Source organism: Anarrhichthys ocellatus, unplaced genomic scaffold (assembly GCF_004355925.1).
Source record: "Anarrhichthys ocellatus isolate YVR2014 unplaced genomic scaffold, GSC_Weel_1.0 scaffold7, whole genome shotgun sequence".
Taxonomy (NCBI): domain Eukaryota; kingdom Metazoa; phylum Chordata; class Actinopteri; order Perciformes; family Anarhichadidae; genus Anarrhichthys; species Anarrhichthys ocellatus.
Window position 1 is genome coordinate 10361936 of NW_022280037.1, and position 25974 is coordinate 10387909.

Genomic DNA, 25974 nt, shown 5'->3' on the forward strand with positions numbered 1-25974 from the left:
TTCGTTGTTATAAAAAGTCTTATTGTGCACCCAAATCCCCCAAAATTTGATGCAATGTCCCCAAAGATTGTCGTTTTGTTATGGTCCCTAAATCCTCCATATTTGGTATAGCACCACCAAATTGTGTTAACGGATATAATATAATCCCAAATTGTGTTAAACACTGCCAACACTGGCATGGTGCTGCAAAATGTATCCCCAAATCCCCCATGTTTGGAATATCTCCCCAAAAATATTACATTAAAATGTAATATCCAATATAATTCCTGATTTTGTTATTCATTCTGATCCCTCTATTTGTTATAGTCTCCCCACAACATTACATTATAATCCCACATGTTTCTAGTGTCAGGAGTTCCAGAGCCTGCACCTCCAAAATCTGATAATTGATATAATCCCAAATTTAGTTTTTGTGCAACCCACTGCCAAAAATTGGTAGTGTTGAAAAACGGTGATATTTTTTAATTTTTAATCAACATTTTATGTAATCCACAAATGTGTGACCGCACCCCCAATTTGTGTCCCTACATTTGATATTCATAATCACAGTTTGTTAAAGTCCTCCTGAAAACATTACCTAATAATCCTAAAATAAAGTGTGCTGTTAGGGCCAGCTCATGCCAGAGACAGTTGTGTGGTGAAGGCATTTATTGGTGTAAAAGAAACTGTGATCAATAATTCAGTTAATGACTGGCTCATAATAAAAAACACGACGATGACGCAGCGACAGCTCTTGATTTCCAGCATATAAAAGTTACTTTCACAGTTTATCTGAAGGGGTGAAAATTCACAGACAACTGGGAGGAAAAAAACTGTTTTGTGTATACGCTGGCATTCAGTGAGGGTAATTCCCATCATTTTCTAAATAGAGGATGTCAGAAATTGTACACCATAAATACCCCTATGTGTCGAAAGTCCATATCACAGCCATAAAAGCCCAGCGTCCATTAAACCAGGGTGGGGATTCCAGCACAGGGATGCTTTTCCCATCAGCTGATTTTGGAGTCTTTATCGGACGTGTCTTTATTGAGGATGACATAATGATACAAAAAAAAGGTGATGAACTGTCTCAAACAAACCATGACATCAGCTGCAGATGAGGACAGCTCGATTCTTTGAGAGGGGGGGGGGGGGCGTCAAAGTTAATTTTATGGGCGCTCAGAACGGGTGCTCTGACACAAAGACCGTCAGACGAATGATGGAGCTGCCTCTGAAGTTGATGACGTTGTTGACCGTGACCATCTCCAAGTCCAGCACCATCTCTCTGGGCCCCTTGATGGGCCGCGACAAGACCAGTGTGGCGCTCACGTTACTGGTTTGCTGAAAGATGCAGACGACAGGAGAGGAATGTGAGGAATGAAGTGCAGGAAACGCTTCGAATGTGACAGCTGCACACGATGGAGGAAATCTAAGTCTCAGGGCTTTGTCGTATCATTTACAACCAGCAAACACGAGGACAGAGTCAAGGAAGGTCAAAGTGATTTCCGTAGTGCATACAGGACCAGACTAGGGTTTGTTTAAACAAGGACAGCAGAAGGTAACTTTAGAAAGATATTGTAAAAGCTCATGTGGTCAGGTATTCATGCAGCAGATAACCTTTATATATCCTCCTTAAAAGTCTCTGTTGAGACTGTATATCTTAAAAAAAAGAAAAATCACCCTCACAAAAACATTACACGAAGTTATTGCTCCATCTACTGGACAAGGTCAGGTGCTTCATCCTCCCCTTTCTTTACAGGCATTGTGCCCGACACACTGTATGCGTTTACTTGGTGTACAGCCCCTTTTCACAGGAGACATTTTGACTTTTTTCACTACTGTGACACGTCAACAAATGACATTAGAGCTGAATAATTTATGTTTTCATGGTTTGTATTCAGAATAACACCGATAACAAAATGCTCAAAACTTTTTCTTGTTTTTTTATACGCAAACCTACACGTTTATTTAGAAGGAAGTGAGAATGGGATCAAACACATGACCTTAAACTAAATACAAAGTACAAGCCCCATAACCCTCACATTTGGCATTGCACCCCCAACATTTGTTTTTTCATGCAAACCCAGTTTTATTCACAGTGTGGCACACTGTAGGAGTGAAACAATGTGTTATTATCCCCAAATCATATCTTCGTATAAAAAATCACAATAATTAAATTATGACAAATTATCAAAGGACTCCATGTTTTTTTTTTTTCTTTAATGCCAATTCAGTCTGATGCTGATGCAGAATAATCCTATTTTTGAATCGATTCTGACTCACTGTTCACCTCATTAAGGAGCACCATGGTCACATCAGATCAATCGAAGACTTCTTAATTATTATTTTAGCAACATGTTTGGTAACTAAACAATCACAACTGTGGTGTTTCAGTCAAACAGTACTGCTATCTCCTCTCCTGCTCAATTCTGCGATTTCATTGGACTGTCTGGTGATAGAGTTTGAGTTTCTGTAGGTGGCGCTGTTTCTTTATTTTTGTAAATAAACTATTTATATGTCAGTAACATAAAACCTGTTAAACTTGTTTTTTGTTCGCTAGAGGATCTGCTTAAAACAATTTCGCCACAGACACCACATCAGTGGACCATAGGCTCCATCACCATCATGTTACCTCCTTCAGCGATGGTGACTTAACAGACATTTATTTCAATGAAAATCTGCCCCTTTAAAGCGTTAAAAATGTGATACTTGGTGTCTCCAGTTTTATGGATCTCTGACGTACTCACCCTCATGTAAAACTCTCGCCCCTCATTGCCCGACTTTATCTGGAATATGTAGAAGGCGCCGGGGTAGCGCGTGGTGGCCTGCATCTGGAAGATGTCTGCAGGCACAGTGCGCCCCGACGACAAGTCCATGTGTCGGTACAGAATAGTGAAGGGTTTGTCCCTGCAGGCAGGGTTCTCAGCAGAACACATACACTGACTGCAGAGGACACACAGGGGCAGTTTAAGATATAATGCAACATATAACATGTCACTTCTGTGCGGTAACGAATACGTAAATGCAACGGTAGAAGTACTCACTTGTCACCAACTTCGACGTAAGGAGAGTGACACTGTAAAGCATCCAGGCATGTATAGCCTCCCTGGAAATTGAAACATACTTGTGCTGTTGTACAGGTGTTGTTACCAGTGTCACATTCATTGATATCTTTAAAATCAAACACACAACAATCAAAGTCAGTTAATTCATCATCATCATCATCATCATCATCATCAGAGAAGCAACATTTAGAGAGCATCAACAATACGGTATTTGAGAATGGCTGGAAATGGTACAAAGAACAAAGAGAGCACATAATAATACTTAATAAGGGGACACTTGTTTTAAACATTAGCTGATACACATGTGCAACTTTTCCAAATGCTGGCTTGAATGTCTTTAGTGTAGCATTGCGGGTGCGTTGTAACCACACACAAACAAATCTCAAATAAGACACATTTTAGGTGACAGATGAAAAAAATATTCCAAGCAAAATGTGATCAAAGAAAGCAGGATTAAATAACATTTAAAACGTTCCTGATAAAATAAAGATTACAACACACAAGACAATTCACAGCAGCTTTGTGAGTTGTGTTTTCATTCAAAGTTGGCCGAATATTTCCCCTCTTTGACACTGCATCTAAACTGCCCGCCAGAAAGACATTTATTCAGTTGTCCTCTGTCCTGAAGTTTACCTTCACAAGTCCTGCCGTCCTGAAATACATAATATCCCGGCGGACAGACGCAGGAGAAAGAGCCGGGGGTGTTCACACATCTGTGCTGACACAGAAACTCAGAGAAGCTGCACTCATCCAAGTCTACAGGGAATAAAAGAAAGAATTAATGATGATCAAATAACGATTGTGAGGGCCGCTCACTGGCTCAGCAGTCAGAACTAATGCCTAACGACAAAGTCTTGGGTTCAAATTCAACCAGTTCTGTGGATCAAAGAGGCTTTAAGTGTGAATATGTTTGTCTGTCAACAGTATAGAAGCCAGCCTGTGATACCCAACTGGAACAGGCTCCATCTTCCTGTGATGCTGCACTGGATAAGCAGTTATAGAAAATAGATGAATGGAAAGACAATGTTAAGGATATATTACATTATCTAATAAAATCAAGATTAAATCTAAAGTATATCTAGTTGATTAATATATAGTTTGGCTCATTTAGAATGATAACATTCCACGTTTATCAGTTGGGAAAAGTCTAGTATCAGTTTTATTCCATAGGATGTAAAACTTTAATGCTCTACAGACTGGCTTCAAAGTCAAAAAATGCCGTTTTCTAGATATAAAATATATAAAAACCAGAACCAGCTCGTCTCACCAATGCAAGTAGTTCCGTCGGACGCCAACTCGAATCCCTCGTCACAGTTGCACATGAAGGAGCCGTAGGTGTTGAAGCAGCCGTGACTGCACGGTTCATCTTCACACTCATCCACATCTGGAGGAACAACGGTGGACGGGAGTTTAACGCAACATTGGTGCACAGCATGGAGGTGTGCATGAGTATTTAACTGTGTGACAGCAAAGTAGGAAAAGAAACAGTGTGCATGTGTGTATGTGCGTGTGATTATTTGCACAGGGCAAGTGTTATGCCCCTGTGTGTGTGTGTGTGTGTGTGTGTGTGTGTGTGTGTGTACCTTGACAGGTCCTGCTGTCTGGGTTGAGGATGAAGCCGGGGTTACAGGAGCAGGAATAAGAGCCGGGGACGTTGGCACACAGCTGTTGGCAGTAACCATAGCGGCATTCATCAATATCTGTTCAGAAAGAAAAAGACAAACTGGTTATGTTTCAGAATATAGACATACTGTAGGTCTGTCTACTGTGTTAAATTACAAATAAATAAAAAACCCAGCTTAATAAGACACTGCTTCTTCATGATTTATTGATTTGATTTGGCAAAAAGTCTGCTGAGCTGCTCTGCTGCACATAACATGAAGAGGGCGCTGTTCTAGATGAGGAGGGTGAAAGCTTTAAGACGTAATAACATTTTGTAAATGAAGACAGGAAGCAGAAATGTCTTTTCTACATTATCCAACAGTCTTACAAGTAATATGGTCTTAAGTTTAGGAAATACTTGCACTGATATTCCTACTTGAGCATTGCCCTGAGTCATTTGAGACACGTATAAACCAGGAAGTGACTCAAAATGACCTCAAGGAAACTTTAAATGACTACAAAGAGACACAAAAGACTACTAAAACATCACAGAATTGATACAATCAACCATTGTATAACGCCAGAAATCATTGAAATCACTTTTTGGTCCCGATGTTTCATCGCTGGTTGCATTAAAGATTTTAAAGACTGTGAACGCACCACAATTTAAGGGCGTTCCAACGGTTTCTGAAAGCAACGTCATCAATTCACAACAACAACGTTCACCAATGGTTTAGCTTTCTTAAACACATCTCACATCTCTGCAAATTGATTTTCCAAAACTTGAATAAACTGATTGGTATACTTTTGAAAACATTCAGCACTAATGTGAAGTTCATGCAATGTTCATACACGTAAAGCCACTATATACTCTTATGCTGTGCAGATGTTCACTCACCCTGGCACTGTCCTCCAATGAGCCAGTATCCTTCAGTGCAGGAACAGGTGTAGCCGCCTGCTGTGTTGATGCAGACCTGGGTGGGGTTACAGTGATGAGAGTTTGTCTCACATTCATCAATGTCTGGAACAGAGAGAAGCAGCAGAGGAGAGAGAGGGGTGTTATTATTGATAATTGTTTTCCCCCCCTTTTTTTTGTGGTTAAAAACAAACAAAAAAGAAAAGTTCAATCCTGAGTGGAGAATGTAAGGAACAAGATAAATAGATGGATGGATATATGGAGAGAGACAAGAACTTTAGCGTGCGATAAAACCATTTAAAAAAGTAAAATTTGGGAAAAAAGTCCTTTTTCTGATTCACACTGCTGATGCTATATTTCAAAAATAAAAATTGCAGGTCATAAAAGCTACACAGTCGAGTGATGGTAACGTTAAAGGCCTTGCTCGAAAGCCTGTCCACTAGACTGCTGGCTGACAGATTGCCCAAAAGTCTGTTTCTCCAACGCTCAGGTTTTCACCAACCTGTGTTAAAAAAAAAAAAACATCTTAACACAACAGTTAACATTTCAATACAGCATCAATCTACAGTTGTTTTTGCACAAGAATAAAGATTTCTCAGATTGCAATCTGAATTCCTTTGGAGCAGCTCACACATAATAGCCATATTTCCTTATGAGGATGTGATAAATCACAAATTCCAACCTCTGTTTCTGGTTCTCAGACCATGAAGTCACCGATCTCTAGAAAAGCATTGGGGGAAGTGGGTGGGAGCCCAGCCAATGGTTGGACAGGCAGCTTTGATAAGCGATAACGTCCGTCAGTGGGACCGTCGCCCTTTGTGGCAACTGATTGCTGGCCCTTCACGGGGGTGGAGGAGGCCACCGGCCAACAGCTACAAGGCCCCCCCGACACCTGCTTGCAGTTACCAGTCAAAACCTCTCTGAATGATCGTCATCTGCACCCCATGTGTAGCATTACTGCAGATCTCCAACATACATGCACGAGCTGCAGGATCATTTCAGTTCAGCTCCTTATATAGACTGTTTCATGAGCTGCCCACGAGCTTTGAGGTCACCGCTGACAACCCTGATCAGCTGCAGGGAAGACAAGACCGATGGAGTTTGTTTGAACATGTCGGAAAACTGAGAAAACTTGAACCAGTTGACCTCAAATTTGTACACAAGCTGTTTCAAAATAACCCCCAGTGGCTGTTGATGCCACGTACTCTTGTTCATCATCTGCTATCAAATCAAATGGAAAATACACTGAATGTGATCATCAGCAAGCTGTAACTGTGAAATGCCACAAACAGTCTTGTTTTCAGCTATTGTGCATTTGTGGTTTTCAAAAGCCTACAAGATTGGCCGTTTTTCTCTCAAGCCACAGAGGAGCATGCAATCCTTGAACTCGAGTAAAACATGAAAATCCCCAAAAACCGGAGTTACGAGCGGAAATGAACTGCACGGTCCCAAGTGAAGTGTCATCATTTGACCTACAATACTCTCGGCTTGCTGGGTCATATGACGTTCACGTGTGTGAGAAAGTGTGCTTGAGCAATCCATGAAAGATGAAAAATGAAAAACCCAACAGCAACATGTCTTTCCTCTTTATTCGGGGTCATTTTAAAATCTGGTTGTAATTAGTTTTTATTTTAAGTGAAAACTGTTCCCAGTGAAGTCTCGTGTCCGGTTCGGGCGATGCCCTTTTGTATTCTAGTTAAAAGAATAGTTCAACTTTTTGTCAAACACACTTATTCGCTTTCTTGATGAGAATATTGAGAATATGAAGCTGGAGCCAGGAGACGATTCTCTTAGCTGAAATCAGAGGGCAGCCAGCTTGTCTGATTCTATCTAAAGATAACAAATCCACATACCATCACCACTTCATCTTGTTGGTTTAATCCATACAACAAAACTGTTGTGGTCGCAAGTTGTGCCAGACCGTTTCTTGGCTTTTAATACTTTCGTTTTTGTTTGGATCAAACAAACGAGATAGAACGTGTTATGGCTAGCTGTTTCCCCTTGTTTCCGGTCTTTATGCTCAGCTAATTGGCTTCTGGCTGTAGTTTCAAGTTATCATTCTTCTCATCTGATGCTTTTCAAGAAAGCGACACCACTCCTTTTAGGAAAATCTTAATGCACACAATGACTCTCTCGACTATAATTCTGAGTAAACAGTTTGGGGAAGGCCCTTTCCTGTTTCAACACGGCAAACGTTCTCCATTAATCTTGCGGGTGATTGGAAGCAAATTCCTGCAGCCAGGGTCTGAAATCTGGTGGAGTTTCTTCACAGACGCATTGGCAGCTGTTAATGCTTATGGTTTTGTAATAAGATGTTCAACAATCAGGTGTCCACATAGTGGATCTGCTTAGCTAGACACCACTAGGGAAGATTAATAATAGTCTATTTGTAAAGTGTGTAACCTGGTGCAGCAAGAAACCAGCTAAGACACAGGTAAGACTACTACACGCCATAATAGCGCTGCTTGTAAAAGGCCTTTGTAGTACTATCTGACCTAAAAAACAAAACCCACAAATGCATAAACGCAAGGCCTAATTTGTTCCATTAGTCTCCCACACTGGTGCCATTAGTGACATTGTTGGAGTGTAGTGCCTTAATGCCTCAACTTAAAGACAAAGCAATGTTTGTTGCAGGTTCAGACGGGAAGTCACAGTCTGTTTAATTTCTGCCCCACAGCAGCATCAATCAATAACCCACTACGTCACCACACACATCCACCCAGGGTCTGAGGACTGGTTACGAATGGCCTCAACAGAGGCATGCCTGTTCTCCATGAAACAGATTTGGCAACACATGACCTCATCTTTGGCACTGTGATGATGTAGTTTACCCAAACAAGGTTGTGAGCCGATTCCCTGACAGGTCCTCTGCCCTACAAAGACAAACAGTCCATATTTGTGCATGAGCTAAACTCTAAAGCTCTCTTCAGAGAAAACTCTTCTATACGTGCACATTTTCCACTCATTACAGGGTCACGGCTGATTTATCCAAAACACCCCAAATGGACTTTAAGGAGGCCATTTTCAACAGCTTGTCCCGGCTGGACGCACTGGGGAAATGCAGCATCAGACATTTAGTGTTTATCCAACAGCTGGGAATTCTTGCGGTTGTGAAATTCAACAGAATCAATCAGAAAGCAGAAATGTCTTCACCGAGAGGAGTTGAACGCCGCTCTGCTTCGGCTGGGTGACGGCAGAAATGTCGCTGCACCGGGCATCAAACGGCATCTGTCCCTGTGATCTGACCGGATTCATACGTTCCCCCTGGAGTTCAACCGTAATCTCTGGTAACTTGCACTGAATTTCTGGCCTCTATCGTGTGTTCCTCATGTCCCCTCGTCTATAGTTTCACTCTAACATCTGATACACAGCAGGAGGCGGCAGATGTCGGGCCTGTCGTTCTCAGACCGTTCACATCTGTCGCGCAGAGATTCAGCGAAGGGAGGAGAAACTGCAAACAGCTGCAGTAAGAGACAGACACCATCCATTCTTGGTGGTGTTTGTGTCCCGTGCAAACCATTTGTTACCAAAACATAACCAAGTAGTTTACTTACCTAAACATAATTAAGTACTTGCGTTTAACTTTTTTGTTTTGTTTCATGTGTCATTTGAAGCCAAAGCATAATGTTTTTTACTAAATCCAACCAATTCATTTTGTAGTGTTTTTTGTTTTGTTTCGCTTCAGTTGACAACGTTAACCTTGCCCAGGCAGAATCAGAATTGTCAACTCAAACTCGATGGGGTGGGCAGAGACAGATTCAAAACTTTTCTTTTTCTTCTTTGCTGCCCGTTAACTATCTCAGGACCCATTACATTTGTCATGTGACCTACTGGAGGGGCCACAACCCCCAGGTTGAGAACCCCTGGACTAAACTACCAAACTAAATAAAGTAGTTAAAAGTACCGATTACACATATTCATCAGTATTGACAATCAAACAATGTTATATTATTATTATTATAATATAAAATTCACAACAACTTTTACTGTTAATTCTTTAGTACATTGTTATGATGATACTTCTTTATTTTTTTGAATGCATGACTTGCATATAGTGGAGTATTTGTACATTGTTGTAATAGTACTTTTACTTACAGTTGGTCAGTTACTCACCATTACAGGTGCCATCCTCTGCAGGACTATATCCCAGGATGCAATGCGCAGTGGTCCTCACTCTGGGGTAGCTGGGCTCCACAGATCTCGGTGGGGCTGGGAGGAATTGGTCCGATGAGTCTGGGTAAACAGGCTCGGGTAGGGCCGGGATCTCCGGTCTGTACGGCTGATTGTACAAGTTCCTCGGGAGGCACAGGTAGCCTCCGTTCTGGTTCACACAGCGCATGTCTCCTCTGCAAACATCTGGCTGGGTACGGCACTCATCCTCATCTGGAATACAATGATAAGATCATTCCTGCATCCAGGACATCTGTCGGCTTGTGATTCATTTACTTCTCAACATATGGGAATTTGGGAACTTATTCTACTTCACACTCTACATACGGGTCTTAATGACATGCCCACAATTTAACTTATACATTATGTGAGCAGAAGTCATGTCACTCACCTATACACTGTCTCGACATGCGGTCATAAGCAAAACCTTCTGTGCAGGTCTGTGGAGAGATGATCAAGAGGCTGTTTGAAAATTCTGACAAACTACAAAACTATTCCTGAAATACGATTTCAATGAGAAGTTGTATCCGTTACAATTTGCCATGCATTATTCAATCTTTACATAGTGACAGTTCAATCACTCTTGACCATGATCTTGGTTTTAAAATGAATGAAAACACAGGATGGTGCTGCTGTGTTACCTGTCCGTGTCCAGGCTGGATACATAGCAGAATAAATACCAGAGCTGCCAACATCCTGCAAAGAGGGAATGTCAACATTTTAAACTTTTGTCAGAAAGTGTCGCTGAAAAAAAAAAAAAAAAAAAGGAAGGAAATCGGTGCAAGCATCCTGTTACATATCCATTCAAACACAAGTAAAGCACAAATAACTCCGTTACGCAAAGAAAAAAAAGGTAAGTTTACTGACTTTGCAGAAGAGCAGAACCTGAAGCCACGTACTTCAAAAAGCATGGTTGATGGTTTCTCAAAGGAAAGATTTAGACGACCCGTAAATTCTCCCCAAATCCCCTCACCACTACCCAGCAGGGCTCGCGCCACTCCTCCAACAATGCGCCTTTACGCGAAAACCGACACTAGGTTTTCATTAACCGCTGTCTTCTGGTCGAGCTGAAGCTGCGGAGCATTGACCAAGTGTTGCAGGAATGCCTTTTTCAAAATGGACCGTTTCTGCTCCGCTCTGTCAGGCTCCACAGATTATTTAGCAATGCAAATTGACTGGCCCCTTCCGAGCGCACTCACAACAGCTGGATTCAATCAGGGAGGGCCAGCCCCCTCCGGCCAGAGACAGCGGCGCGTTCACGCCAACAAGCTGCGACTCCTGTGCTGTGGGGGGCACAAAGCATACACAGTGGGTGTCTGTTTCCAAAGTTATAAACAGCCCCCCACACACAGGACTACAGCTGAATGACACTGCACACCTGGCGCAGGCAACGCAGGCCATCCACGCTGTAGTAGCCACATCTGGTTTGCATGAATGCGCGTTAGAGAGAAAAAGAAAAGCACAACAGTAAAGGGTCAGCACAGCAGTATCTTTATTTGATTTCAAATTCCAATTAAATCACGGGTACTTACATCAGTAATGATCATCCAAGTTCAAGGTAACCCAACTCCCTTTTGAGACGTCCTAGTTTCAGATTTTACATCTACAAAATTTATTTTACAGTGAGGATTTACAGTTTTTACACTTTAACAATACACCTGGAGAAACCCTGTAATACTCTGCAGCGGCTGACTGACTTCTGTACAAAAATGTACAGCAGCTCAGTTATGCGCTGGCCAGCTCTGGTCAGGTAAAACGTCTTAAATGTGCAGTTTTTACATTTTGTAAATATATATATTTATATTAACCATTTACAATCCTGATTATACAAATATCTAATTAGCAAAAATGCAGGCACTTAACTTCAAAATCTTCCATAGTGCCTATAAATAGGAAACAACGCCACCCATTTACATACATATAACTATATAATAGTAGTGTACTTTAACATATGAGCAGCCTCAAGCCTCTGATCAACCACAGTACGCAGTTACAGCCATAATTACTACGCTTGTTGCATATCACAGTCTTGCCGTCTGGAAAAGACAAGATTTCGCAAAAAATGTCTTTATGGTTTGAACAGATGTACTGAACCACAAAAATCTCTACGCAGACTACTGCTGCCAGAGTTTTTAGGCAAGTCCTGGATCAGAAACAAACTGCATCGTTGAAAAGAAAGAAGAAAAAAGACCCAGAAGGCAAGAAAATAATAGTTGTCCTGCAAGTCAAAGGATGAAAACTGAAGGACATGAGATGCTTCCTCTTGCAAACGGAGGTGAGGATTAGACTCAACCCGCATGGATTGAACTGCACACAGCGAGTTAACAAGGTCACTTGTGTTCAGAACTTGTGCGATGAAGAAAAATCTAAATGTAAGACGTAACTCATAAGACACTTTCTATGAAAATCCACCATGGTGCTGAAAATGTTCTCATCCTGCGACCTTTTTGCATGCGACGTCACTTCTTGATCATCTTCAGCTTGTGCATCAAAACATAACAATGATGTTGAGACTGATGTGTAAAGGGAAACTCTGTTGCATAGAACAGTGATCGCATAAAAATAAATTTAGTCTCCGTCCCCTCACAAAAAAAAGGAATGACTTCTGATATTTATTTTTGCAGGATATCTTAAAAAAGAGTAGCAATAAGTATCTCAGTCTGTGTAGTGTAAACCTCATGTTGAATGAATTAATATGGCTGTGGGGCACTCTTCATGGGGCCGATCACTGCTTCAACAAGTCCTTGAGCACAGCTCCAGCACTGGCCTCAGCGGAGACCGGCACAGGTGTGAAGGTGGGCAGGGCATCGGAGATGGGCTTCATCAGCAGGTGACCTAATGAGCCGCCGGAGCTGGAACCGGCCAGCAGGGGAACCGCGGCAGAGCGAGCGGCCAGGAAAGGGTTGGACTCGCCGAGTCGCTTGCCGTGCGCCGCAGCTCCTGTGAAGAGAGAGGCGTCAACTTTAAATAAGGTTCGATGTGTTTGGGGACGCAAGAGGGAGAACGACGCCTCCCGTCTGACAGGTGGTTTACCTGCAGCGCCGCTGGAAGCAGCACTGTTGGTTCGTCTCGGAGGCGGAACGCCCAGAGCCTTGATGTCATGGGCTGGAAGCTTTGCTGCGGGCAGCGAAGGGGTCGACTCGATCTCCAGGAACTTCACAAACATCGCTGAGAAGGACTGCAACAACAAAAGGACACAATAACAGCGTGCATTACTGCTGAATTACTGATGTATTTTAGCACGGAACTTCTGCTTTACACCATAAACATGGGGAAGAGTGAGCTTGAGAAAAGCATCCTGGTAGGGAATCTGTGTCTTGCTCATGGATACTTCAGCAGAGCACATGCTTGCCAGTTTCATAATTGTTTTTTAACCAGCTACTCTGCTGCCAGAAATCTGTATCCCTACAAATGTAATTATAATGCTGCTGGACGATATTTAAATTGTGTGTGTGTGTGTGTGTGTGTGGGGTAGTGTGTGTGTTGTTGAGAATTGTATTTTGAAGGGCACATGTATACATAAAATATATCAGTGACTGCTTTGCTTCTCTGTGATTACGCTGATGCCATGTCTGGTGCCTTGTGATAACTTGCTGAAAGACAGTCCTGGGAAGTGTAGTCGTTGCCCGTTACACAACACAGAGCAGAGTGAGAACTATTACATGCACACTCTCCTGCTTGGTCTACCGTTAGGGTGTAGTTAGTCTGACTCGCCCGATGTAGACTAAAAGTCTACGCATGGCCGCTTACTTCAGCCGTCATTCTCCTCCCCTTCTGCAATCTATCTGCCAATTCTCTGCATCCTGTGCTTAGCGCCAGCCTAGATGATTGTGATTGTTTGAAAGGAGTGTTTTTCCCCTATCACAGAATAATAATGTGTGGAGGCAGACCTTTCTTTAGCACTGAATTAAAGGTGATAGGTCTGGTTATGGGAGACTAGGATACAGAGACGGAGGGGGAAACTATTCAAGTGAACCTAAAAACAGAGGACACACTCAAAAAGACGCAGGAAGAATGGGAAAACTGTGGGATCCAAACACACGTTGACCAGATGTCAGTTTTAGGCTCAACATATTTCTCTAAGTCCGGTTTAAGCATTATGACAGTATGCAACTTGTGTTTTAGTGGAATGTGGATGAATCAGAAAGCTTCGTAGTATTATGTTTAAAAGTGCCTTAACTAACTACAGTAGCTTGCTAACACATAGCTAACATTAGCTCGCTAACAGCTAACTTTACCCATCATCATTTTAGTCGTCAACTGCACCCGAGGTAGACATTTGCCTGATTGCGGATTCAAAGGTCTGGAGCGAGCCAAGGTAGACAAAGGGTGCTGACATAATCTTTTGGCATTTGTTAATCTAGCTAAAGGCATTTTGTTAGCATTTCAGTACTGGGTTGTATATCGTGGTGTTGATTGTTTTCCCTTCCTGTGGGCGTGGTTTTCAGGGTTCTGCGCTCTGTAACACAGCACACTGTAAAAAATATAAACTGTGTGTGTCTGTGTTAAAGGAACTCAATGTGGCATTTCTTACCGAGTTCAACCCTTGGCCACTGGTGGGCCTCGGAGGAGTGTTTGGAACGCTCTGTGCTCCTTTGCCTCCCAGCCAGTTCGACATCCATCCAGTAACACCGTGCCGTCCGTCCTCTCCTAACATCTGCAGATGGGCGGTGAGGAAGTGCAGACAAATACTGTTGGACTCTTACAAGGAACAATGTCTTCAAATCATCAGAGAAACCTAATATTTTATGATCAAGTAGGCGAAATAAGTCATTTAACATTGGATGAAGAGTGCAGGTACAGTTGATGTTACAGTCTTTTAGAGTTCTATTTTGGAAAAGTTATTTTTTATTTTTTTCCTATTTCAAAGAAGCGGTCAGATTATTTTAGTTTGAATTGTTCTTGGCTTTCTTTCTACCTGCCATCACTTTCTGTAAAAAATATTTCGTGGACCCAATCACTAGTTTAGCTCATATACAGACACGCAGAGTCTCTGCTGACAGACAACTCTACACATTCATTATTGACCATCAATCATGCTCTCTAATCATTAGATGAGGGAGAGATAAGTAGAACGACCTCCAACACAATAAAAATCGTTCTTCTGAGGAGTTCTAATCACATTTGCCCCTCACCCTATCTGTTTTACTGTAGGAGTATTGGGTAATATACTTTGGAATCGTTGGACGGAGTCCCACAGGACTCCTGCCAGAAGATCTGTGTAAGGAAATGCTTTATTTTTCTGGGCTGAGCACAGAGAGGATTTTCCAGGGCTGCTGGAGTTAAAAGTCACAGTTGAATAGCGAGTTTTAGGACCGACTCTCTCAAGGACAACAGTGACAGCGTCTAAATACTGGACAACTGTTAGTCCTTCTCCTCCAGGCATCTCCATGATGCTCTCTTTCTCAAAAATCTAAAAGTATCTGTAATTCGGACACAGACGATGAAGCTCTCTTAACTCGTGTTGTGTTGAAAATGAAAGTAAGACCTCTAATTGTGATTCAGTCACTTTTAAGTGAAACTGCTGTATTAATGTTGTATTAATACCAATTCTCTCCTAGAAACGTGATTATGTGATTGCTGAAGTAAATACTTCAACATAGTCAAACATTCCTTGAATATGAGTCAAGGACTCTCTCACCTTATCAACATCTTCTCTGCTCAGTCCCAGAACACTTCCCATGAGCCTCAGCACGTCGGCCCGCTTGGTTTTAGGTGTGTGGAAGTATCCCACGAACAGGTTACGCATCAGGACTCTGGAAACAGAACATGAATAATAAGGCACGATCTAACTCAAGACCTCAATACCATTTTTATACAGCAGTACACAAGATATATTTATATCAATTAAATCACTGTACAGGGCAGGGGGAATACTTCTCTTTCCCATCATTGTAGCTGTCCCGTTAAAACCCTGCATCTCCAACTCGTGTTGAGCTAAAACAGCTCTATTGTCAGTTTTGAGACAATGCATTTTAGCAGGAATTCAAACACTTCTTAATTGCATGGTTATAAAATGACTTTCTACAATCCCTTGAAACTGTGGGAGAGTAATAATGAAAACCATATGCGTTTCTTATCATAATCTCATTTAGATGAATACAAAATGTAATATTTAACCCAGACAGGACCAAACTTACTTGTCTATCTTCCCCTCTGTGCTGTTTAGAAGGATCATCAGTTTCTTCTGCGCCTCCTCCAACATTTCCTGTCTAATTTCCACTGTAACACACACGCGCACGCACACACACACACACACACACACACACACACACACACACACGGTGAAGAGATGTTTTAATCATCAAGTCCCTGTTGCACATAACCCCAGTGTGTGCCTTTCATGTCACAACGCCTGAAGGTATCTCAGAAGCATCAAAGACTTCTGAACCATCTGGATGCTAATATAACAAATATGATAAAGAAGAACTTTAACCTGTTTCAAGTTGCGGAAATAACTTTGCTCTTAATGTAAAACACAAGCAAACTATGAATGCTCTATTTCAAATGGAAATATGAAATAATAGAAAGTAACATCAGTATTAACCAATACAAACAATGATAATACAATATGCTAAAATCCTGTGCAGCGGACATAATGTTATTTTCATCCAGATGGTTTGAAGAGTCTTTGAAGAATCTGGAAATACTTTCAGAACAGCAGTAAGTTTTGTTCAGTGTTTCATCGTCAGGTATTTATTTATCAAAATATCAGATTCTTTGTGCTGTGGCTTGAGATCAGTGTTAACACATGAGATGTATGCACATACCAACACCATCCTCTCATTGGTGAGACATTCTCACAGCTAACCAACTATTAATAGACCCAATGTACATTTTTCCATCGGTGACTGATTGGTAAAGTAAATATCTGGCTTCAAATCAGGTCTGAACCAATACAATGTCTGAACAGCCAGAGAGGGGTGAAAAAAAGAAGCCGTCTGAGAATTTGCAGGCGAGATAAGAGTGAAATCTGCTGAGTGTGCACAGGAGAACCTCACCCAGGGGGCGACCAGAGTGCCACGTGCTCCGTTATTCAGACTATAAGGACATGTGCACACTAAAATAAAAACATGAGCCTGGGAGAAATTAAGAAAAGAAGTTGATGTCTGAATGCTGCCTGGGCCAGAAAAAGGCAGCAGAGGATGGCAGTTGCATTCCATAACATCTTAAATAAACATTAATGATCTTTAATGGTTTAAAAGGCTTTTTTTTTTTACTGCAACCTTGTGAAGATTCATTTATAGTTTGACATTCTCATCATTCCCTCAGAAGACGTGTTAGAAGTCGGCAGGTGACGACGCTCTGCTGCGGCTCACCTTGTTTTTTCAGCTCGTCGAGTTGCTCCTCCTTTAGATCGAGCTGATCCGTGAGGCGAGACGCTGATTCCAGAGCAGCGGTGGCTTCATCGAGGTTAATCTGACAGAGAGCGCAACACCCTCAGTTATTAATGCTTTCATGTCAATGTAACCGGCATCAAGAAATATGTCATATGTGTTCGCTTTGTGGCCTTGCTGTTGGTGCCACATGTCGTATATAAATAAAGTGAATGGATATTCTGATCAGTTATTCATTGCTGGTTTACCTGAAGGGCGGATGCTTGGTCCTCCAGCCTCACTGCTTTTCTTTTCCACTCGTCCTTCTCCTTCTTGTGCCTATCAAGCTCTTGTGAGTACATGGCTTTCTCTTCTGATGGGGGAAGAAGAGACAATTACTACAGGTATAATATGGTTTTATTGCACAACTGCAGGCATAAACTGCCTTATCAGTACCACCAGGGTAGATACTACTAAGACCTGAGTCTTCATGTAGAAGCAGATGACTTGCCTTGTTGAAACTGCTCTAGCACCATCTGCAGGTTGGAGAGCGACACTGCGTACTGGTTGACCTGCTCCTGGGAGGTTCTGAGACGGATGAGAGCCTCGTCCCTCTGCTTCACCACTCCAGTCAGCTGCTCCTGCAGAGACTCCACCTGCATGCTGGCCTGTTGGCTGGAGGCAGAGGGCCAGGTGAGCCGAAACCACACGTCTATATCAGGGCATGCAGCTATATGGTATCCAACATTGGAATTCAATTTTGACTTGATATGCCCCAGCTGGAGCATACAACTGTAAATCGATAGGGGACCTAAGATAAAGCCTTGAGGGACACCACTAGAGAGTGTGACACCAAAGCAAACCCTAGTTGAAAAGAAAACCTAAGAGAGAAAAAAGATCTTCCTCTATCACACAACTTCCCAGTTGAGCAGAGATGATTTCCCACTAGTGGTCAAAATCTACAAAGCTGAAATACATTTCAGATCATTCTTTTTTGGGCAATTTGCACCTTTTATTCCTTTGCCGACACCTATTCTCAATTTGATGTGTTATGCTTTTCCTGTTCAATACCTAAACCCTGGTGAAAATGAGCAGTGATATCCCTGATAATTTCATTTGTATTTGTCTAAAGCGCTGCAGTTCTAGTTCATGCTAACCTGGCATTCTCCACCGCACTCGAGGATGTGGCCAGTTTGTTGTCCAGCAGTGCCACCCTCCTGCGTAGCTCGGTCTCCCTGTCCTCTGCAGCGAGTGCTTCTCTCGTGTACGAGTCCTCAATCTCCAAGAGGTGATTACGTAATCTATCCAGCTCCAAGTTGAGACGCTGTTCTTTGTCCCTCATATGCTGAAGCTGTGGAGGAAACAGAAACATCGTTACACGCGTAGAGCTACGAGAATATACCACAGTAACATTGGATCCTCAACTATAACCGTTTCTACGTATTTATTTTTATAGTTAAGGAAGTTTAACAGTATGAAATATCTATTATATGTATTGTAATCATCAATATTGTTCTAAGACGTATGCAGAAAACCCAGCAGTGAGCAAACACAGACAAACACTTAAAATGAAAGGCTGGAGACTGAATAGTATCCATCCTCCTACCTCAGTTTGTACTGCAGTGGTCGCCATTTGTTTTTGCTTGAGTGCCATCATCACCTGATCCCTCTCCTGCTGGAACGCAAAAGCTTTCTCCTGCATGGACTTCAATTCATTCAGGAGTTGATTCAGCTCACCAGATTTACCCTGCATCACATCGACGGAAGAGTAAATCAGAAATGAGACAATTTGAAGAATAAAAGAAGAAAAGAAAAAGACTGTTTCCTCTCTAAAATGACTTTAATGCATACATTTTTATTTTCAACAGGAAGCATGTGTTCTAATACAACCAATAACACTAAAAAGTTGGTATCTTGCATTTGAGGAATATATTAGTTTTGCTGTTAATGTGGCTTTCAATTCATCAAGACTTTCCATCACTCCGATTGTTCTTTAACATGTGGCGGCATGTGAGGAAAACTACATTTTCATCAAGAATTAAAGTAACACTGGTTGAGAAATATACAAGACAGGTAAATTATAAAAAAATGTATTTCATTGAAAAATCCTCTCCCAACTGAAAGTATCAGAATGTCTTTCAATAGCAACAATTAAATTAAAGAGGAATAAAAGCAATGATTCAGAAGTCTTAGTTGCCCACTGACCTGCTCTTTGTCTTTCAGCATCCTCTCCACTGTTGCAGACTTCTCGCTCACAGCACTCAGTTCAAACTCCTTCTCTCTCAGCAGGAGGGAAACCTGCATGTTGGTTTCCTGCAGCGCTCTGAACTCGGACTCTTTCTCTCGAGAGCGTGACGCTACCAGCTCGTTCTCCTCCTTGAGTGTCCTCCCATCCATTTCCAGAATGAGAGCGCGCTCTTTCAGGTTGGTCACGGCCTGCTTCAGCACCTCGTTGTCATTCTCGCGGTTCCGTAGTGACTCGCTGACGTGACTCAGCTGGTCGCCTTTGCTTTTGATGAGCAGGTCTTTCTCCCTCACGGACCTCTGCAGGGCCTCCAGCCTCCCTCGGACCAGCCGAACCTCATCGGCCTGACTCCTCTGCTCGCTCTCTGTGGCGGATGCCGAGTTGGAGAGCCGGTGGTTGTTTTCCTGAAGGGTCTTGATTATGTTTTCCTTCTCAGCCAACTGAATTCGCAATTGGACAATTTCTTCCTGGAGTTTCTCATAGTTTGCTGTCGGAGACGTCTGGTGGCTTGGAGCATCCGCTGTGAGAGAAGCTCCACTAGCCTGAGCAGCTACGACTTCAGGAGTCTGTGCTACGCTGTCCAGCTTACCCAGCAGGACATCCTTGGTGGTGCTGAGCTGGGTGATGGTCTGCTGGACATGGGCGAGTTCCTGACTCAGACTTCCCAGCCTCCTTTCCTTCTGCTCGTAGCTGTGGATCAGTCCGGTGTAGTCCACCGACAGCTTGGAGCTGCAGTCGCTGTCGGCGGAGACCTGACCCTGCAGTTTGATCAGCTCCTCCTGCAGCTGAGCAGACTCGTGCTGCATGTTCTTGACCGTGGTGATCACCTGCTGCTTCCACTCCTCCATCTTCTTCACCTGCTGTTTCAGTGTGTCCCTCTCCTGCAGCAGCTCCTCGAACTGGTTGCTGCTGACGCCTCCGGAGCCGCTTCCAGACTCCCCCGCTGAGGACTGCAGGACGGTCACCAGGGTCTGGCACTTCTGGGTCAAAGCATCGATCTCTATGTCCTTCTCCCTGATGATGCGGGACAGGTTCTGGATGGTCTCCTTGAACATCTCTTGGCTTCCTGAGGGATCGCTCATGTTGGAGAGGCGTTGGTTCTCCTGCTGAAGCTTCAACAGGGCCGCCTCCTTCCCTGCCATGATATCCATGAGACGGTGATAGTCGGAGCGAAGCTGGCTGTTCTCTCTGGTCTTCTCGTTGAGCACGGCCAGCACTTGCTCTCTCTCCACGGCATACGCCTGCAGCTGCTGCTGCAGAAACATGACATCCTGGCTGTGTCCACCGCCTCCGACCATGGACATTCTGGCATGAAGCGCCTGGATCTCAAGATCCTTCTGCAGGATCATCTGTGACAGTTTGCCCACCTCATCACGGGACACCACCAGCTGGTCCAGCTGTCTGGTCAGTGAGAGGTTCTTCTCGTTCAGCAGGCTGATCTCAGTCTCTTTTTCCTTGATGCCTCTCACCAGTCTGTCTATTTCTACCTTAGACAGGTCGTGTTTCTCGTTGCCGTTCTCCTGATTTAGAGTCTGGGTCTTCTCCTCCTGCAGGATGACCTCTCCCTGCACAGGTGGGGAGTCACGCACTCGACTCCCGCTGAGCTGATCTACAGCCTGCTGGAGGCCGGATATCTCTTCATCTCTGGCATGGATGAGTCTGTCATAGTTCAGTGTGGTCTGCTGAAGGCGAGCATGAGACTGCTCCAGCTCAGTCTGCTGAGCCTGGACGGACTGCTGCGACAGAAGGAGAGAGGCCTGCAGCTCCTCCATGGTTCTCCTCAGAGACTGGACCTCCTCTTCCAGACCGTTCCTGGAGGACTTGAGCTGGGTGATCTCCGTCTCCAGCTCCGTGATGATGTCTAAGGTCCTGGGCTCAGACAGAGGTTGAGGTCTGCTGGTCTGATCTCTGAGTCGGTCGATCTCTTCTTTCAAATGACTGTTCTTCTCCTTCATACCCCCCAACTGTTTATCCTTCTCCTCTAGTGTGTGTTTGAGAGCATCCGCTTCCTTTGTCACGACTAAAATACTGTTCTCCATCTCCTTCTGCAAATCTGACGCGTTTTGTTTCAACGTGTCCATGAAGACATCCTTCTCCTGCAGCAAATCTGTCAGCTGCTTCTGCCCTGCGACTGTGATGGAAAGCATCTCGTTGGTGTCTCTGTGGTCGGACGCCAGCTGCTCCGCGTCTCTCTTCAGCTGACCTATCTCCATGTCTTTCTCCTGGTTGAGTTTGATGGCTCGCTCGTGCTCCATCTGTAAAGCGGAGGCGTCCATGGAGCGGGCTCGGGTCAACTCCTCGAGGGTCTGCTGGAACTGTTTTCCCTGTTCTGTTAGCGTCCTCTCAGCCTGCTCCAGTTCACCCTCTAGTTGACTTTTCTCCAGCTTCAGAGCTTCGATACGAGTGTCCTTCTCCCGTACTGTCCTGTTCACAGCCGCCTGGCTTTCCTGTATCTGCTTGGTTAGTTCCTTAGCTTCACCCACAGCCTGCTCACTCTCCCCCTTCAACCTCCTGTTCTCCATCTTCAACTCATAGTCCTCAGACAGCGCCTTCTCCTGGGAGCTCCTCATCTCATCCAATTCTCTCCTGAGCTCTGACAACTCCCTCTCCTTCTCTTCAGATCCCTGTGCCTCAGTTCCTCTATCCCTTGCCTGATCCAGCTCTGCTTTGGCAACAGATAATTGCTCCTCTCGCTCCTGAAAAGTCTTCTTCAGCTCTGTGATTTCCCCTCGTTCCTCCCTGCTCTGCTTCTGTGCATGTCCCAGTTTGTCTTTCAACTCCTTCACTGTCCGTTCCAGCTCCTGTTTGCCCATATGCAGGTCGTTGAGGGTGAAAGCGCTCTGGCTCACTTTCTCTTTTTGGGTCTCCAGCTCTTGCTCCAGTGCCCTCTTCTGGTCTTTGGTTGTGTTCAGCTCTGCAGTCAGTCCAGTTAGCTCCGCCTCAGCCTCCCTCAGCTGTCCAGAGAGCTGCTCCTTCACTGAGATCATGTGCTAGAGACAGAAAAAGTAGAAAAACAAAAATCAGTAAACGGTACAAATTTATTCTCATTGTTTTTTCTCTCCATGTTTTCCTTTTGAAATGTTATACATATCCATATCTTAGCTTTGTTTATTGTTCAGCATGACACCCTTACAATATCTGAAGACGATTAAAACCCAAGTAAGTAGTGCATTGTGTACTTCACAGTTTAATATTACCACAAACAACACACTACAGCGGCCAACGCTAAAACGTGAAAACTCAACTGGCCCTATCTGGAGTCAGTGTTTGGTTTGACCGTTCTGTTTTACTGAAGAAACATGGCGCCGGCTCCGTGAAGAGGACCTGCTCCTTATGTATATATAAATTCTTATTTTCAGTATATTAAACACGAAAGAAAACAGTTATTAATAGTATATTCCATTTGTGCCAGTAGATCCCTCTAAATGCTACACACTGTTGCTTTAAGCCGGCCCTTTGTAAAGCACTTTGGCTGATTTTGATGAGGTCTACATAAATACACTTTAGCATTATTATTATATGACAACAAAGAAAGCTGGCCACCGCGGTCACTCAGACCTGTGTTGCTTCCTGGTTTTGCCGGTCTAGTTCCTCCAGCTCAGACACCAGGGTGTCTCGTTCCTCCTCAGTGTTTCTCAGAGCCTTTTCTCTCCTCTCCAGCGCTGCCTTCAGATCCTCCAGTGACTCCGTGTCACCAGACTCTGCTTCATTATTGCTAACTATTTGTTCCTCTGACATTTCTAGTCTTTCTTGGAGACTGAGCTGTGAAAAGACACATAAAAACAAAAACAACACTTCAGGATTGTTTATATAATCCAATAGACCTCAGTTACTCCATCCGAGTTCTGACCGTTTCTGTCTTACTGACACCTTAACACATGTGTAAATCCACCACCTGGTTCTATGTTGCTGCTGTCTATGTCACACGTTACACACAGACACTTACAATAAATGTATCAATAAAGATATACTAAATAATGTAAGCAGCCTGTGGTTAAAATATTCAGATTGCACCCAGATAAACAAACCTTTTCTTGTTCTAGGACTTCCTTTTCTTGTCTCAACATCCCAATAATGGTGTTCAGTTCCAAGATGTCTGCGTGCTCAACTTCTTCCTTTGGTTCAGCCTAATGATTAAAAAAAAGAGTTAGAGATGTCATTAAACTACATACATTATAAATATTCAACATGATGTTTGGTGAATGATTTATAATCACACTAACCCCAGCCATGCTTTTCAGTCCTTCTATTTCTTTTTCTGCAGCTGAAAAGCAGAAACTTTAATTAATATGAAGGTTAATAATGAAGGAAAACAGCCAATGTATACGGAAGCCCTGAGAGGGCAATGAGAAAACAAATCTGGTGGTTCTTTTTCCAAGTCTGAGCTCAATATTTAATTTAACAGCATTAATTAGCTGTATTCAGCATGAATAACGGTATACCTGCAAGGTTTTTTCTCAACACTTGGATCTCGTGGTCCAGCTGGGTTTTTTGCAGAGACTTCCCCTCCTGCTCTTGTACTCGTGTCTGAAGCTCGATGACGGAGGCCTGCAGCCGCGTGTAGTTCTGCAGCAGCCCAGTGTTTTCTTCCTGGACCTCGTCCTTCTCCAGCTGCAGCGACGCCTGCTTCGTCCGCGCCTCCTCCAGATTGGCAGAAAGCTCGGCCAGCTGCTTCTCCCGCTGATCTGCCGCTTCCTTCAGGGAGCTTATGGCTTTCTGAAGTTCAGGCAGTTTGGAGGCATCCGACGGGGAAGTGACAGGACCACCACCTGGAGAGAAGGATTCAGAGGAGGGAGTTCATTTGGTGTGTTATGTCTCGAGTAGAAACACTGAGTTGAAGAGATTTGTTACAACTACCGTACTGCATTTGGCAAAGGTGCCAAGAATTTTTGGTATTAAACCATAATTTCCTCGGGAACATCTCTGATTTGCTATCGCTTCCACAAGTTACAACAACAAATACAAAAGTTAGGCTAACCACTATGAATCTGTTCCTCCAGCTCCTCTATCCGCTCCTCGTACTCTGCTAAGTCCTCTCGATGTCGCCGTGTGATGTCGGCCATCTTCTGCCGCTGAGCGTCCTGCAGAGCTGCCAGTTCATGCTGGTGTTCATCCACCTCACGGCTCATCTCCTCACGCAGCTCCTGTTCCAAAGCAGCATTAACATCAAGGTTAGAGTCTCAGTGTCACTACGCTCTGTGCAAGGTGTTGTGCACCAGAGTTGGGTAATACGAACAACCACTTTCACATAGACTTTGTCATTTAAACCATGTCAATATATAAAATATTCATTATAGCAGTTTTAAGATGTAGATTCATCCATAAAATATTCTAGCAAAAATGAAAAACTCACCGTAACAGTTCTTTGAAGTTTGAGAACTTCTCCCTGGTCGCCATTACCAGCTGCTCCTGCTGTTGATGCCTGAAATAAAGATAATAAATCAGATCTCCTCAGAAACAAACAGAATAAAGTTTAGTTTATATATTTATATTTTTATGGAAACTGCATGGCTGTGCATTAGCATTTCTTTAAATATCATTTGTTTTTTGCTGTGCCAGAAATGTGTTTAACAAATCAAAACAATTACGATGAAAACAAATGAACTCAAATAAATGTAAAAAGGTTTCTTGCTTCTTTTTAGTATCTGGCACATTGTTCTATGTAGCAACCCTCGTGTATGTGGTACCAAAAACTGCTAAAATAAAACCAAAGCATTTATTGAAAGCCATGATTTCAGGGCATAAATGAAACATTATATATTGTTTGTTTAATCCGAGCAAATCCATAAAAAATTGTGAATCTATAAAAGTGTAAACAGGGATTGTCTACTATGGGAATGTGGAACTATTCCTTTAACTGGATTACCCAGTTACTCCCTGTACCAGAAACCATCTGTCCTGCTCTATCATCATCATCGTCCTGCTCTATCATCATCATCATTACCTGAGACATTCGCCTCCAGTGTGCCACCTCTGCCTCCAGACGCACGACTTCTGTCGACAGCCGGTTGATCTCCTGCTGCGACCAGATCACGTCGCTGAGGTCCATTTCGTCGCCGTGGAATCCCTGGTGGGAGTCTGAGGGCCGGGACATGTAGGAGGAAACAGAAGAGGAGGTAGTGGTCGAGGAAGAAGTGGTGACGGGCAGCATGGCCGGACCGACAGAGGCAGACTGAGCCGAGTGCTGCAGATTGTGGAATTCCTCCTGGAGTCCACTCTGCCGAGCTTTCAGGTGACTGATCTCCACCTGGAAGACACAAACAAACATTAAACTCTTTAATAACACGAGCTCCACATCCATGTTCTGTCTTGACAAGGCTGAGCTGTATGTTACAGTACCAAAAGTGATACTGGTCTGCTTTTTGTCAAAACCAAAAGTCTTTTAAAAGCATTTTCTTTTTTGCCTTTTTTAAATTTTCTTATTAGACTTTGGCTGATTTCTGACAGACTTCTTATGATTAAGATCATTTAATGAATGTAGGTTTTACATGAGGATTTGAAAAACTAAATGTGGGCAAATGTGCTTTTAACTGCCTTTGGAAAAATCGGGCAAAATGGAAATCTGATATTCATCTACCCATATACACTCATACAAAAAATGTGTTTAATAAGAGCAATTAAGCATTTCATCAAATAAAAATTGTATTTGCCATATGTGTGTGCATAATGTCTGGTGCTACA

At 43.3% G+C, this 25974-nt stretch overlaps 2 protein-coding genes across 2 annotated transcripts; both read right to left on the reverse strand.

Annotated features, from left to right (window-relative positions):
* Window positions 1–516: 516 nt before the first annotated feature.
* On the reverse strand, window positions 517–11176 carry fbln5 (fibulin 5). The gene is made up of 11 exons (XM_031847387.1): window positions 10600–11176; window positions 10374–10428; window positions 10124–10172; window positions 9676–9945; window positions 5545–5667; window positions 4628–4744; window positions 4312–4428; window positions 3678–3800; window positions 3024–3150; window positions 2727–2922; window positions 517–1320 (listed from the first exon to the last, which is right to left on the reverse strand). The coding sequence occupies exons 1-11, from the start codon at window positions 10641–10643 to the stop codon at window positions 1159–1161; spliced, it is 1383 nt and encodes a 460-aa protein (XP_031703247.1). The 5' UTR covers window positions 10644–11176; the 3' UTR covers window positions 517–1158.
* A 27-nt stretch (window positions 11177–11203) lies between these two features.
* On the reverse strand, window positions 11204–25920 carry trip11 (thyroid hormone receptor interactor 11). Its single transcript, XM_031847286.1, has 18 exons — window positions 25238–25920; window positions 24647–24715; window positions 24272–24437; window positions 23736–24062; window positions 23517–23557; window positions 23322–23420; window positions 22852–23055; window positions 19254–22283; window positions 18655–18795; window positions 18206–18399; window positions 17560–17723; window positions 17318–17421; window positions 17052–17151; window positions 15873–15954; window positions 15374–15488; window positions 14267–14389; window positions 12766–12910; window positions 11204–12672 (listed from the first exon to the last, which is right to left on the reverse strand). Exons 1-18 carry the CDS (start codon window positions 25592–25594, stop codon window positions 12458–12460), a joined length of 5676 nt encoding a protein of 1891 aa, XP_031703146.1. The 5' UTR covers window positions 25595–25920; the 3' UTR covers window positions 11204–12457.
* Between the last annotated feature and the right edge of the window lie 54 nt (window positions 25921–25974).

Bases quoted from the DNA above. Each gene is read 5' to 3' on its own strand.
- fbln5 (XM_031847387.1), bottom strand. From the start codon at position 10,643: ATGCTTTTTGAAGTACGTGGCTTCAGGTTCTGCTCTTCTGCAAA. The intron at 10,173-10,373 runs GTAACACAGCAG...ATCTCTCCACAG, and splicing joins TCCAGCCTGGACACGGACAG to ACCTGCACAGAAGGTTTTGC. The intron at 9,946-10,123 runs GTGAGTGACATG...ATTGTATTCCAG, and splicing joins CATGTCGAGACAGTGTATAG to ATGAGGATGAGTGCCGTACC.
- trip11 (XM_031847286.1), bottom strand. From the start codon at position 25,594: ATGGATGTGGAGCTCGTGTTATTAAAGAGTTTAATGTTTGTTTGTGTC. The intron at 17,724-18,205 runs GTTAGCATGAAC...CTCTGCCTCCAG, and splicing joins AGTGCGGTGGAGAATGCCAG to CCAACAGGCCAGCATGCAGG. The intron at 15,955-17,051 runs GTGAGCCGCAGC...TGTGTGTTACAG, and splicing joins CGACGAGCTGAAAAAACAAG to TGGAAATTAGACAGGAAATG.